Source organism: Stylophora pistillata, chromosome 9, assembly GCF_964205215.1.
Source record: "Stylophora pistillata chromosome 9, jaStyPist1.2, whole genome shotgun sequence".
Classification (NCBI taxonomy): Eukaryota; Metazoa; Cnidaria; class Anthozoa; order Scleractinia; family Pocilloporidae; genus Stylophora; species Stylophora pistillata.
Window position 1 is genome coordinate 7,611,884 of NC_142527.1, and position 13,032 is coordinate 7,624,915.

A 13,032-nucleotide genomic window follows, 5' to 3' on the forward strand; every position below is an offset into this window, starting at 1 on the left:
AACAAGTTAAAATACATGTACGTTACTGTGTTATTTACAAAACAACCTTTTGCAAGAATTATTGCAGTTTCTACCGAGGTTTAGCACACGGAATGCAGTCCACAGGCCCTCCTTCCTAAAAAATTTCTGCTATCACTAGAGATCTTATGTTGTTGCAGTCCTCAACGTTCTTGCGCGACAAACTTAATCTTTTCCTGCGACTATCAAAACCAGCTGGGCAAATACTGCGTTGCGTGATTATGCTAATTAATTGACATGTCATGTGACGCAAATGTTGGTAACAAAATACACCTCTGTTAGTACATGAATATAAAGTCCAGGAATATGAGTGTAAAAATATTTTCGTAGATATGGTACTTCAGACTTTTCGATTGTCCGAACGTCAGCGTAACATACCTCTCAGCTTGGAGGTAATTTGTTCATGATAAAGATATCCAAGCCGAGAATACTGGCGAAACGATGGCAATCCCCTCTACATTTCCCTTTATAACAATGCTAACTTTCTTTGTCTCCATACTTTTGTTTTCAATGTATGATGCATTTCGCGATGAAATCAGTCGAAGCTAGGGACCGGTAATTATAATCTGGGAGGGGTAAAGGGGGAAATCGGAGGATTTTGATAGTATTACAAAAAATTCCACCTAAACCCGCCCTAGGGCTTTCTGATATTCGTATAACCCACACTTTACAATCTTCGCATGCGGAATGTTCGCTTTCAAACGGTTCCTTTATTCTTTATTTCGTCTTCGGACAGTGTTTTTTTGTCAAGCGCAGTTTTGCGGTAATTGTAACAATGTAAGTATTGTCGTTTCAAGTTGGCTCGGTGTAATTGTTTCCTATCCCCTTTACTTAATCAATTGTTGTAATTTTGTATTTATTTATTACTTTTAAGTTTCAACCCACATCGTTCACCGTCAATAAATCGGCTTTTTTTAATCAGTAACAGCAGTTAATTTTCGTCGGTCCCCCTTTAAATTCTGCTGGCGACAACTTATCCCCACTTTGCTTCCCCTAAAAACCACGTAATTCCCCGCTGGCGATAAATAGTGACAGGTTTTTCCACTAACTATCCCCACTGCGAATGTAACTTATCTCCGTATTTAAAACACCTGAAAACTAGTTAATGTAACGATCGAAAGTCGTGAAATTGAATAAAGCACAGAGTTAGAGATAGCCTTTCTAAATTTCTTGGAAAAATGTGCATTCGTAACAATGTCACTCAGTTTCTTGAGTAAGATGGCCTTCAAATCTCTGTCTTCGAAAGAATTGTCAACAAAGGCACAAATTTTACTCAGCGTGGTGACTTTAAACTTCTCTAACGTGTCATTTTTAACATGTTCGCAAATATTGTGCCCATGATAATACTGGATGAGCAAGTCTGATTTCGGAAATAACATCCGCTACATCCTTTTTCCTTGCTTCATGTTCAAGGTAACCGTTTTCTTCATCGATGAGACTTCCGTCGTCGTCGTCGTTTGCATTCTGCTCTGGATCTTACAGGACTGTGTCTTTTCTTCCTTTCAAAGCAGAAAGCCTCGAGAAGAAGCTTTGAACCTGGCTCTTCGTTAGCCATTCATTTCTGGTGATTTTTTTTCAGATGGTAGTACTTCAAATGCCTTGATACGTCGTCCTATGATGCTAGCATTCCAAGAGAGATATTGGGGCTGAAACTCTTAAATACCCGCAGGCACTACAATTTTTGCGTTCCGTGAGACACGTAGACATTTTTGTGCGATAAATTTCTCAAAACATATCAATAACTAAAGACCCTCTCCTCTCCGCTAAACAAACAGGTGAGTGACAGACTTAGCTATAGCGAGGGGGCTGGATCGAGACCTGCCAGGACCTTCACACCCTCAAAAATATGGAACAAGGGGGGAGGGGGGTTGACCAATGTCAGCTCAAATACCATCCCCAATTTCTTTACCTCAGTCCACTCATAACTCTCGGTTCTAATTCGTTACATCAACTACTTTTTAGTTACAATTTACATACCCGCAAAAAAATGCAAGTCATGGAACAAATGGACTAGTTACCATAATCACGTCACGCAATATACCAAGCCGGGTTTGGTCGCAGGGAAAGATTGAGCTTGTCCCTCAAGAACGTTGTGGACTGTAACAACATAAGACCTCTAGTGATAGCAGCAAATGTTCAGGAAGGAGGGCCTGTGGACTGCATTCCGTGTGCTAAACTTCGGTAGAAATTGCAAGAATTCTTATTAAAGGTTGTTTTGTAAATAACACCGTAACGTACATGTATTTTAACTTGTTTGTTTGTCCTTTTAAGCTACACAGTATGTCTGCAATGACCATAATGCCAAATTGGATTCTTTAGTATTGATCTTCTCCACTCTTTACGTGGCTCTTGACCTGATTCAAGGAAAATTATCGAGGAAGCGCCTTCCGATCTCCATTGTTTACTTTGTAAGTTATTTAAGCGTTATGACTGATCATGTTTATGCAACGTTTTAGGGAAACTCGCGATTTATTTACTATCCAACCGTTATGAAAACCTAAAATACTTTACGTAGAAGATAAAAGGACCGAGTTTGAACAGTCAAAGACATATCTTGGTCATCTTTCAGAATTATGACAATTAGCTTTGACACGGGCGTGATTAAGTAAAGACATTGATTTGGGTTGTTTTTAAGATGATGGGGGATGAAAGCTAGAGATATACTCGTAGGTTTGAAGCAATCGGTGATCTCATTGGTGTATAATATATTCTCCGTTATGCTTTTTTAGCCCGATTTAGGCCTGCATTTTAAGAATTCTTTTTTTTAAGTTGGCTAATTTTTGATATGCAAATTAAGGTCGAAGGGAAGGGTCTCTTTTGATCACGCTGGTATGAGTAAGATTTCAAGTGAAGTTCCCATATTTTTGTTTGTGAACTGACTGAATATAGCTTAAAACTTGAAGCAAAAGAGAATTCCGTGAACTACACTATTACAGTCGTAGCGCGCTCGACAAAAGATGTGAAATTTACACTTTCGATCATTGTCTACACTTCTGGTCTGGCCAAAAGTCTATTTTCGCTTGTGGTGAGAAAAAAAAGAGAGTTGGAAAACAAACAAACTATTTTTGAACATGTGTCCTAAACCCTTTTCACAGTAAAAAAATTAAGGAAATTTTTTTGTGGACGGCAAGTCGAGTGGACCGCTCCTACCGGCAGTGGCACTTAACATACTCAGGAACAAGTATTTGATTCACATAATCAATGCCACTGTTTTCTTTGACTTCTTCAGTTGATTTCACAAGGGAGTGCACGTTCGGGAACCATCGTCTTCAGAAATCTGAAAAAAGTTCAGTTGCATTTCACAGTCAAGATGCGTCAGAGTGGAAAATGAGTGTAGGGAAAAAAGAAATGAAAAAAATGGACCTTTTTTATTGCGTATTCTTCATTCCTTCTTTGATAAGATTAATATTGTGTAATTCTAATTTCTTTATTTGTGTAATTACCATCATTGTCTCTGAACACAGCGCGGTATATACACCTTCCCGTTAGACAAACGATTAATTTCGGTTTCTTCCATTCTCTCTTCCATTTCTCGCCGCAAAACAAAGCAACTGGACACCTACACTTAAAGCATTCAGCGGCAAACTCTCTTGAAAGTGATGTTGATTCCTGTAGAGTGACAGCAAACACATAAAGAAAAGGAAAACAGGAAAAGGATTCAGGTCATGGATTCAAATCCTGTACAACCTTAGACCTTTCAGGCCTTAATTTCACTACTGCTAGTGGTGCTCACTAATTACGGCGAATATCCCTTTTATATTCATTTCTTTAACCGCAGTTCACATGTACGATTTTCATGTATTCACAATCATACAGTGTGGATCCAGGTTAGCCATCGCATCTACATGAAAATGGGAATAAAATGACTGCCAACAGGAAGACATTCAAACATAAGTTCAAACAACTAAAAACAAGCAGCACACCCTATTTATTACTAAGTCTAATGAATAATTATGATATCTATACAAATTGAATGAAAACCCATTCGCCTTTATATAATCTTTACATTTCCTATGATGTTAAATTCATAGGAGAAATCGCGATTTCTGCATCGATGGGCTTGTCTTTGACAAAACCTGCTGTGCTGCGCATTACAATAACCTATATCAAGTATCTTAGCCTTGTTATCTTATTAATTTCTGTGATCAGGCAGAAGGGAACATAGAAAGAGATTTGTTTTCGGTATCATATGTAACTACGTCTAAACAAAACCATTCATGCAGAAGACGAGTCTGAGGGTCTCAAGCTATCCTAGAAGAGATCAATATGATCTGGAATGACATACTGGAGAGTATTATTTTCTGTCTGTGCTACTGGTTGTCACCATATGAAAGAAACTTCCTCGTTTTCCTCCGTAAAACCGGTTTTTTTCCTTTATTTTGCTTGTTTGTTTGTTCGTCTTTTTTCAATTTTCTTTACTGTAAAAGCCAAATACGTATAAAAAGGCAACACTAAGTATTGAAGGCTGATAACCACTGATTGAGGTTATGAATCCACTTAGGTAGCTGGCTAGGTTCTAGTGTCAGCTGGGGCTGATTAGACGACCTACTTTAGGGCGTTAAGGACAGGGAATAACGATCGATATTAGGGGACAATGAAAGGAAACCACCAAAATCAACATATTCATTACCCAAAACTTTTACTTTGATATTTGGGTTGACTCTAGAACCGAGAGCTATGGCTATGCTTGAGAATGGTTGCCGAGGGGAACTCTGAAGCTGTGTACCTTGAGTGATAGCTGTGATTTCCCCTTGAATGGCCCCGCTGGAGGACATTTAATACAAGATTGCGTTCGGGATGAATGGAGTCAGGCATTGGGCTGTCGGTTCATTCTCGAAAGCTTAACGACTACAGCCATTTTATTCGGTTCCGTTGTCTGTACTTTTTCCTCAATCTGGATAATGATATGCTTTCCAGATTGCTTTAATCGTTATTACGTTGCTTGGGCTGTGCCCGCGTCCGCTTATCTCATTTACACAGCTTTATCGCATCGTCACGGTTCTATTAGGTTTGTTCTATTAGGTTTGTTACCGTTGATCTACAAGCTCTGCGGTCGTCTTGGTGGGGTTGCCACATTCTTGTGGCGGTGGCCGATATTTAACCCCATCTTTGCTTAAGAGATTGCGTGATGTTTATTATATCATTGTTCTTGATGTCGGGTGAAATAAAAGCGTCACTTTGTGACCAATTTATCCCACATTAGCAGCTATTATTTTCATCTCCCGTCAATCTCGTCAGCAAAGTAGCTTGACGGCACGCAGAGCGTCGGTCCCGTTTTAGTGGAGATAGGCGGGTTTCGTTATAAAAAGTCGATTTTTCACACGTCCGAGAAGAGATTTAGCTGCACAATTCTTCTTCGCGGCAAGTAAATATGGTATTATATTAGCACAAAACTGTGATATCATATAAGCTGTTGCCCAATGTCCTTTAAGGAACTATCAGCTACCTGGCTTTTGTCATTTTTAAGAGCACTAAGAAGTTTTCTATCTTCCCATACGATCCAAAGGTCTTTGTTGCTCCCTTGAATCAAGCCAATCGAATATCAAAAATAGGTGCAGCAGAAAAAACGTATAACGTCTGAACAAGAATATGCAAACAGTATATAATCTCTTGTTCTGAATCATGACACGTTTTAGCAATACACTTAGCCTTACTGGATTTACATCAGACTGAATGAATGATTGAAATAAAAACAAGTGAAATAGGAACTACTTACTTTATTACAGTTTCATTCCTTAAATAAGATAAAATACTATTATTATCCGTAATAATAAAGAAAATACGCTGAAAAACTCAAGAAATAAATGTCAAGGAGATAGCAAGAAAGAACAAAGAGTCAGTTACCAAGCTAGCCAAGAGAGTTAAACAACGTGCCAAATCACAAGCGCTAGACCACATCAAACAGAAGTTGGAAAGCAAAGCAATGCACGGACAATATCTGTCGAAAATCATGGAGGCAGATGTGGACTTTAAGGAAACAAATAATTGGCTGAAAGGAACAGGATTGAAAGCTGAAACTGAAGACTCTTAAGTCTTCAGTAAAATAATAGGAGCTGAAGACCAAGGTTTAGCTACCAGACTATACCACCATAAAATCATAAAAGACGGCACTAGTCCACTCTACCGGTTATGTAATAGGTATGATGAAAAGCATCGACCACTTTCTATCCGGATACCTGGAGTTAGCCAAAACCGAATACATCAAAAAGAATAACAACGCCGCAACTGACATGCACTGGAAGATCTTAAAGCATTACAACATCAAAACAAATGATAAGTGGTACGAGCACCAACCAGAAACTGTTACGGAAATTGAAAAAAACTACCATTCTCTGGGATATGCAAGTACACACCGATAAAACGATCAAAGCTAATAAACCTGACATTATTATTAAAGATAAGCAAGAAAGGACATACATGCTGATAGATATGGGAATCCCCTTCGACCGAAATACATCAGTAAAAGTAGCAGAGAAACTGTCCAAATATAAAGATCTGGAAATTGAGATTACGAAAATGTGGGGATTGAAAACACTAACAGTGCCTGTTGTCATCGGGGTACTTGGAGTAGTCAAGAAAGGTATTGAAAAACACATTGACAAGATATCAGGAAAAATTAACATCACAGAACTTCAAAAGATCACCCTCCTCGGATCAAGCCACATCCTCTGAAAAGTTCTATCGATCGAATGACGACCATGACTACCCATTGGAGCCTCAAAACCTGGATTGGATCCGGCGCTAATGGTGTAAGGACAGAAGAATCAAGAAGAATCAGAGATGATGATAATAATAATAATAATAATAATGATAATAATGATAATAACAATATATCTGCTAGCGCATAGAAGCTCACTAACAGCATCACGCTGTCACATTAAAGTATCACATGCATTAAAGCATCACATGCAGCCAACCAGCCTCCAAAGTGAGCATGTAAAGATGAAAATAAACAATTTTTTTAAAAATCGAGTTTCCAGATGGGATTTGAACCCACGACCCTCCGTGATCTAGTCGGATGCTCTAACCACTGAGCTACAAGAGACTCTACGGTGAGCAAGGGTCAATTAGTGGGTATTGACTGGAACCGCATCACGCGGCTACACAGCCAAACATCAGCTAGCATGTTTGGCTGTAGCCGCATGATGCGGTTCCAGTCAATACCCACTAATAACAATAATAATAATAATAATAATAGTGATAATAATTAATATTAATAATAATAAGGGGGTGTATATATCGTCCCACTTTGGTTTACGCAGGGGAAAACTTCGCTGATTCCCAAACCAGTTCTTAAGCGATAACACCAAACCAATAATGTGCTTGAACACAATCCTCAAGTAGTACACGTCATGTCTCCTGGAACTCATAGATGAGCACCTCAAGAAGTCCGATCTCATGTAGGGAGGTCAACGTGGTGCGAAGGAAGGGTGTAGCTGAACTGGTGATAACTTGTTGGTCGATAGAATGGTTGGTCAGGATAGTCAGCGTGGGAAGCGCAACGTGAGCATGGCATGGATGGACGTACGGAAAGCCTATGACAGTGTGGATCATGGATGGCGAATGGAGATGTCTACGATTCATAGGTTCCCAACATGGCTTTGCAAGGTCGCTCACAAGCTTAGTGCCAGCTGGAACACCGGAATATTAGTGCGCACAGCCCAAGGCATGAAGACATCGGAGGTGATAGCCTTTAGGAGGGGACTTTCGCAGGGTGTCGCCCTTTGTGCCAGGCTCTATACGGTATGCATGAACCCGGTCTCGTGGATGTTGAAAGCGACTGAAGGCTACAAAATTATCTCAGTCTATCAGACTGGTTGTAACTCATCTTATTTATATAGATGATTTAAAGGTCTTTGCAGCGTCAAGAGAGAAGCTAAGGAGCGTTATGGTTGTTGAGAGAGGAGCGATGAAGGACATAGGACTTGAGTGGAACGAAAGAAAGTGCTTAGTGGCCCATGTGAAAAGAGGAACATTGGAATCGAAGGAGACAGTGAGTGTTTGGGACGGCGAGAGGGAGGTTATCAAGGGTTTGGATGAGGGATCCTATTACAAGTTCTTTGGAGTTATGGAAAGCACTAAACAAAATGATAATCTCAGTCTCCAGATCGCAGGCAAGACTTATTTACAACGTCTATCCTTGATATGGATTAGCCCGCTCTCAGACTACAACAAGGTGCAGGCTTCCAATCAGTTTGTGATGCCGGTGCTAAGCTACTTGATGCACACCCAGTGCTGGCCCATGGCGGAACTCAAGAGGCTGGACAGAAAAGCGAGAAAGGTTATCGTTGAGAATGGGGTTAAGCACCCTCTTGGGTCTACAGTCCTAGTATATCTACCGAGGGGGCTTGGGGGCCGTGGGCTGAAGAGTTTTGAACGAGAGGACAAGCAAGTTAAGGTTAAGGCTGCAGTACTCTGTACTAATGAATATCCCGCTATGGAGGTAGTAAGGCGGTTTGAGGAGAGATCAGAAGAGATAGGCCGGCGATCAATGGTGAACGATGCCAAGAAATATGCATCTGAGTTTGGGCTCAACTTATCTCTGGTGCATCCCCAACCATTGGTCACATGTGTAGCGAACGATTTCGAAGCACCTGTGAAGAAGATTGGGATGTGGTTGAAGACTGCTGCCAAGGAAAGAGATGTTGAGGAACTGAAAGCAGAGGGATGAAAAAAGACAGGGAATCGCACGAGTGAGGATGTGAAGTGCCGTATATGTGGTAATGTGCAGGGAAGACGAACAAGTACGCCCCGCTGCGGTACGAATTAAGAAGGAGATGCCCAGAGTACAAGATTGAGCAGCATCACATCATATTAGACGCATTTGGAGGGAGCTCGCGAACGGTCAAGGAAAGGATACGCCAACTGTTGGAAGAGGTCGATGTCACTAAGTGCTAAGGAACATGTAGAGAGCTGTAGTCTCTAGCTCCCTTAACATTGACAGGACTTTCAAGGTCCTATCGGACTAAGTTCTTCCAACGACGTTAGTTTTAAGTATAGGTTTTAAAAATTTATCTCCATTTTAGGGTCTATGGGTATACCATTTTAGAACTCTTAGGTTTATTTGTGTCTGAGCTTTTAACGTCCTATAGGACTAAGTTCCTTGACGAAGCTAGGTTCAAGCGTGGTTTTAATAGGTTGATCGAACATTTATTTCCTTTTAGGGTCTAGGGGCACACAATTTTTTTCAAAGTTTAGCTTTTATCTATGTAGTAGTGACGATTGAATAGGCTACGCCTATGGCTCGATATATCAATTTTATTTGTAATCTGAAGCATTCAGAAGTGTGTACTGCATAATAATAATAATAATAATAATAATAATAGTAATAATAATAATAATAATAATAATAGTAATAATGAACAAAAAAAACAAGCAAGAAAAACAAACAAACAAACAAGCAGACACTACTTTTATTTTCTTGGAAGAGTTAAGGTTTGGGCTAATGGAAAAGTTGAAGCCTGACTACAAACGACATGTACGTTGGTTTAGCCGGCCGCAGCGTTTTAATGGCAGCTACAAACCCCCAAAAAATCAGAACATTTAAAAATTTTAAATTGAAAAGTTTTGACACATAGTCGTAAAAAATGTTAACCTTAAAAACAATTTCTGGTGACGATGATGGAATAATTTTCACCGTCAGCCGTATAAAAGCCATCAAACCATTAAGACCCTCCGCTTACCTAAAGTTATTATAGAGTATTTTCTTTTAGCCCGTCTGGATTGCTCAATTTTATCCCGATTTGGCATAGAATCTAATAATTTCTTTAAATGTTATTTTTGCAGTAACAGTCGGTCCTACAAGGCAGCATAGTATTCAACTACAGGACACTAAGACAAAAAGAGTTTTCTTTTTTTTTTGTTTTTTTTCGCTTTTTCTTAATTATTTGCCACAACTCGTGTTTTTCTTATCCTAAACTCATCATTTGGCACACTTTACATTTGGCACACTTGTCCGTTTGATTTGATTCTTTTTTCAATCAAGTCTGCCCCTAGATGACCAGGATAATAGAGAGAGCTAAAATTAAAGTAAATTTTTTAAATGGAATGCCAATAAAATCAATTACCTATTTTCCTTTGTTTCTTCCGTAGCAGTATCAAAACCACAGCAAGGATGATTAATGATATCAACAACAATCCTGCTAAGATAGCGATTGTCATACAAAGGGTGAAGCAGTTTTTGTCATTCATGTGGTCACCAATGTTTGTAACAACTGGTAAAGTGGTAGTGGAGGATCCCTGGCCCGTCAGCAACACTTATTGGGAAAAGAAATAAAATAAAAATAGAAAAAACGGGGGTAAAAATTGGGTAGTCACTGACCCTACTCGTATACTCTGACATTAACATGTTTTATTGTCTTTCTAGTTACTTTCCCAAGTACTTGTAAAAAAACGGTTATAAAATCGTGAAAGATATAGTTATAAAGAGGTACATTGAAATTGGCGGAAGGGCCAGGTTACACTTTTACGCTTCGTCAAAATCTTATGCTATCGATTCTTTGACCCGGGCTTTCTCTTGGTTTTGCCCAAAAGCGATTACCCTTTTTTTGACAGTTACACGAAGAATGCTATCTCTGAAAAAAAAAAAGAGATTCAGAAAACAGAAACGACAGAAATTCATTCGAAGTAAACGAAAAAGGAAATCAAGATTCTGAGCACGAAAAAACTTCAACTGTCTGCTGGGAAATTCCCGATTGTTACAACTCTCGCTATTCATTATTCCAGCTACTCTCAAAACACTATTTCAGCCATACTTAGCCTTCTTTTAAAACATTTTGTAATTTTTTTTCTTTCTTAAACTGAGCTATTTAAGTCGCTTTGGTCAGGATTTGAGCTCTGCCACTTGACAAAAGTCAGAGGTTTACCATTGATCCAATTCCATTTCCTTGTTGTGAAATTTCGCTCCAAGCCTTTAAACCATTCACCAAATTTACTGCCTACTCGGTTTTGAATCTCATTCTTGGTGAATTCCCATTCTCGCTCTGTTTCCATCTTCACAAGGGTTTTGCTGTTATATTAACAGTTACCCTGTGGTTTTGGCCTCGCCTTTTGTTTGTCTTGTTATAAAAGCTATAACACGAATGTAACTGACTCCAGGCGCGGTAACCGCAAGTTCAGAATTAGAAATAAGGACGTCGAAGCACTGATTAAGAGCAATGAACTTCGTGTCGATTTCCAATGTCTTTATTACAATGTACCAATGCTCAAAACCGTCAAACTAGAGCACAAGCGAAAAAATCTAGTCTAAACGACATGAAAGGAAAAAGCCGAACAATAATTGGATGTGATGAAAACACGAACGCAAGAAACGGCAAAACTACTTAGCTAGAAATAAACCGACGAAATGAAACTAAGAAAGGTAGAAACACGTGCTTACCGATTGTCCTCTCTGTACGCCTGAGTAGTTATATACGCAAGATCCAAAGACTTCCCAACGAACACAATAAAGTTCAAGAACGCAAACTTAGACTGTACAGACAGATCAGACTACTAGAAAGGACGCACGAGGTTCCGAAATACGATCTGACAGAAGCGTTACTAATATATAACCTAGACAGTTACAACGAAAAAAGCTTATGTCCATCTAAAATGAAAGAAATTGCAAAGGCGTTTTCTCAAGCTTTTTTAATAATCAACAAAAAAAGGGAAATGTTTTACTCAGTTAAATTTTTGGTGTCAAACCTTACTGCAAGTCTTAATGAAGCTAACAATTACAACCAGTAACTTGACAGTTAGCTAGGTAGAAGATGATCACCACCATCATCGTCATCATTATCATCACCATCAACACCTTTATTGTCATCATTATCATCACCATCATCGTCGCTCATTTACTGATAACTTTTATTGTCAGCTTTTCTTTTAGCTTTAGATCACTAAAGGAGACGCTTAATTTTCCTTTGTTTTCATTCTTGTTTCTATCTCTCTATTAGTATTTTATGAAATAGTGAAATAATAGCTTGTGGCTCCTAAAAAATAATTATACATTGAACTGCGATTAGTTTTGGATGCATTATAACCGCTCAGATAATTACCTTTATAAACCATTTTGCAGTAAATGGTTTGAACCCGGTGGTAACATGTGAAGGTGTAGTCTGATCGTCCGGGTGAGTGTAGTCCTGAGAAGGACTGTTGTCGGTGGTAGTGACTGACGTTTCGACAACCTGTGTGGAAGTCATCATCAGAGTCAAGTGAATGATTGTTGTCAGTAGAATGTTCTTATTCCAGTTTGTGTGAAATGATCGGTTGGTTTTGCCGTGATGTTATTGGCTGTAAGACTCAAGTGACGTAAGTCGGTCGTGATTGGTCTGTTTCGATCTGTCGGTAAAGTTAGGTCGTTCTTTTTCGGTCGTTTGTGATGTTTATGTCGTGAATGAGTCGTTTGTATGGAGCGGGTAGTTGTTGACACCTGTTTAGGGGAGTCTGTTCTAAGTTAGTAAACCAGCTTTCCAGAGTCAGTCGTTGAAATAGTCAGTGCTGTAGGTTAGGCATTGCGCAGAGTCCCAGTCAATGTTGTGGTTGGTAAGTCGATGGTGTTCAGCAATGAGATTGCTGACATCGCCTTTCCTCGTCACCCGTCTGTGTTTAGTCAGTCTTGTTGTGAGATTTCTGCCAGTCTCACCGATGTAGGATGCTTGGCAGTCGGAACATTTGGTCTTATAAATCGTTCCCTGATTTCATACATGCCTTTTATTTATGGTATGGTTGCTGTAGTCGTAGGGGTTGCGGTGTCGTTTGTTTCGGTAGTGGTAGTGGGTCGGATAGTGTTTCGTCGGATGAAGTCGTTGTTGTAGTTGTTTTTCGTAAAAACACGGTGAAGGTATTTGTTCTCGTCGGATAAGCTGTCTGTCGAGTCGCATACTAGTTGTGCGCGTCGTGTTAGAGTTCTGATAGTTGTGGCTTTGTGTGATGTAGGGTTGGAGGATGACTCGTCTAGTAATCTGTCGGTGTGTGTGGGTTTCCTGTAAACTGTCGTCCGTAATGACTTGTCGTTGTGTCTGAAAACATCTCGCG

At 39.5% G+C, this 13,032-nt stretch overlaps 1 protein-coding gene and 1 pseudogene across 1 annotated transcript; both read left to right on the forward strand.

Moving 5' to 3' along the window:
* Positions 1 to 6,248: 6,248 nt before the first annotated feature.
* LOC111343723 (uncharacterized) lies at positions 6,249 to 6,711 on the forward strand (annotated as a pseudogene).
* A 1,375-nt stretch (positions 6,712 to 8,086) lies between these two features.
* LOC111343722 (uncharacterized) lies at positions 8,087 to 8,689 on the forward strand. Its single transcript, XM_022950905.2, has one exon. The coding sequence runs from the start codon at positions 8,087 to 8,089 to the stop codon at positions 8,687 to 8,689; it is 603 nt and encodes a 200-aa protein (XP_022806640.2).
* Positions 8,690 to 13,032: the final 4,343 nt, after the last annotated feature.

Coding starts and splice junctions, on each gene's coding strand:
- LOC111343722 (XM_022950905.2), top strand. CDS start 8,087: ATGGAAAGCACTAAACAAAATGATAATCTCAGTCTCCAGATCGCAGGC.